A 1369-nucleotide genomic window follows, 5' to 3' on the forward strand; every position below is an offset into this window, starting at 1 on the left:
TCAAGAGGTCTATTTGTCAAAAAACAATTCTTTCTTTGAGGGTAAAAGAGTCAGAAAAAGATTCATTCTGGGTCTATCTGCAACAATAGAACTACAGATAGAGGTGCAAACACATCGGATACGGCAATTAACGCTTAAAAAAGTTTCACAACATGTCATATAGTCAACGAAAGGGAGTATAAGTTTTGGAGATCTATCAAGTCTGCATTGCTAAAATCATAGAAGGATGGGTAAACGTGGAGGAAACCTGTTCTCTATTCTCAATGTTCATCTACACATTCCATTTTTCTTCCTTGTACTCTTTTGTCTGCAAAAAGTTGATTCAAGATGCATTTTGTTTAACTTTGGGGACTCAAACTCTGACACCGGGGCGCTAACTGCTGGCTTAGGGCTCTATCTTGGGCCTCCAGCTGGCCGTCTGTTCTTCAATAGGACCACTGGGCGCTTCTGTGATGGAAGGCTGTATGTTGACTTCATTTGTATGTATAGTTAACTTGTTGCCTTATATCCTTATCATTGTTCAATTGCGAAATTCATTAGAGTAATCTTTTTCTGAATTTTTAGGTGAAAACTTAAAGATCAATTTTCTTAGCCCATATTTGGAGTCATCAGGCTCAAATTTCACACATGGAGTGAATTTTGCAGTAGCTGGTGCAGCCACTGAATCAAATGCAGTTGTTTTTCCTTTGTCTACTCAAGTAGGCCAATTCCTTCACTTTAGAAACCGTACACGAGAACTGCGACCACTAGGTATGGCCAATCATTTTACACCTCAGGAACTCATTTAAAGATTTTACGGTATACTGCCGATGCATCCCCTGTACAATGGAGGCCTACGCACTTATACCTTATAAATTATTAGCATCGACACCCCCTTGAAACTCAGACAACACTGTTGACCCTCAATTTAGAGGGCGATTTAGTATTTTCTAAGTTGAATTGAGGGTAGAAGTTAATCTATCGTGACATGATTCCAAGTGACATCTTAGCCAGACAGGAGATTGTATGGATTTCAAGGGGTGTGAATGCTAATAAATAGCTCAGGGGTTAAATGGCACAACCTCGTAGTAGAAGCCTAGATGGGGTTATCTACAATTAACCCTGGATTTTAAAATATCATTGTTGTATTTCTGAGTTTTTTCTTTATTTGATATGAAACTGCTCTTCTAATACTCACAGGAAAAGGATCCATGATCAGCGAAAAGGAGTTCCGAAGTGCTGTATATTCGTTTGACATGGGCCAAAATGACATCAATATTGCCTTCACTGCAAACTTGAGCTACCCGCAAGTCATTGATAGAATACCATCCATCCTCTCAAGAATCAGAGACTCTATTGAGGCAAGTGATGTTTTATGTAGACAGTAATA

The 1369-nt window shown here is 39.0% G+C and overlaps 1 protein-coding gene across 4 annotated transcripts in view; it reads left to right on the forward strand.

Moving 5' to 3' along the window:
- LOC109843259 (pentatricopeptide repeat-containing protein At1g56690, mitochondrial-like) overlaps window positions 1-1369 on the forward strand; it is a 15085-nt gene that overhangs the window by 4501 nt on the left and 9215 nt on the right. Inside the window, exons 1-3 of one of the 4 annotated variants that reach the window (XM_020412191.1) lie at window positions 8-479; window positions 565-750; window positions 1180-1340. In XM_020412191.1, the coding sequence (XP_020267780.1) occupies window positions 227-479; window positions 565-750; window positions 1180-1340 (600 nt within the window). In that variant the 5' untranslated portion in view covers window positions 8-226. Of the gene's footprint in view, window positions 1-7; window positions 480-564; window positions 751-1179; window positions 1341-1369 lie in introns of those variants that run through there. The other 3 variants (XM_020412189.1, XM_020412190.1, XM_020412188.1) reach the window with 3 other exon arrangements.

This window comes from Asparagus officinalis, chromosome 5 (genome assembly GCF_001876935.1).
Source record: "Asparagus officinalis chromosome 5, Aspof.V1, whole genome shotgun sequence".
NCBI classification, from domain to species: domain Eukaryota; kingdom Viridiplantae; phylum Streptophyta; class Magnoliopsida; order Asparagales; family Asparagaceae; genus Asparagus; species Asparagus officinalis.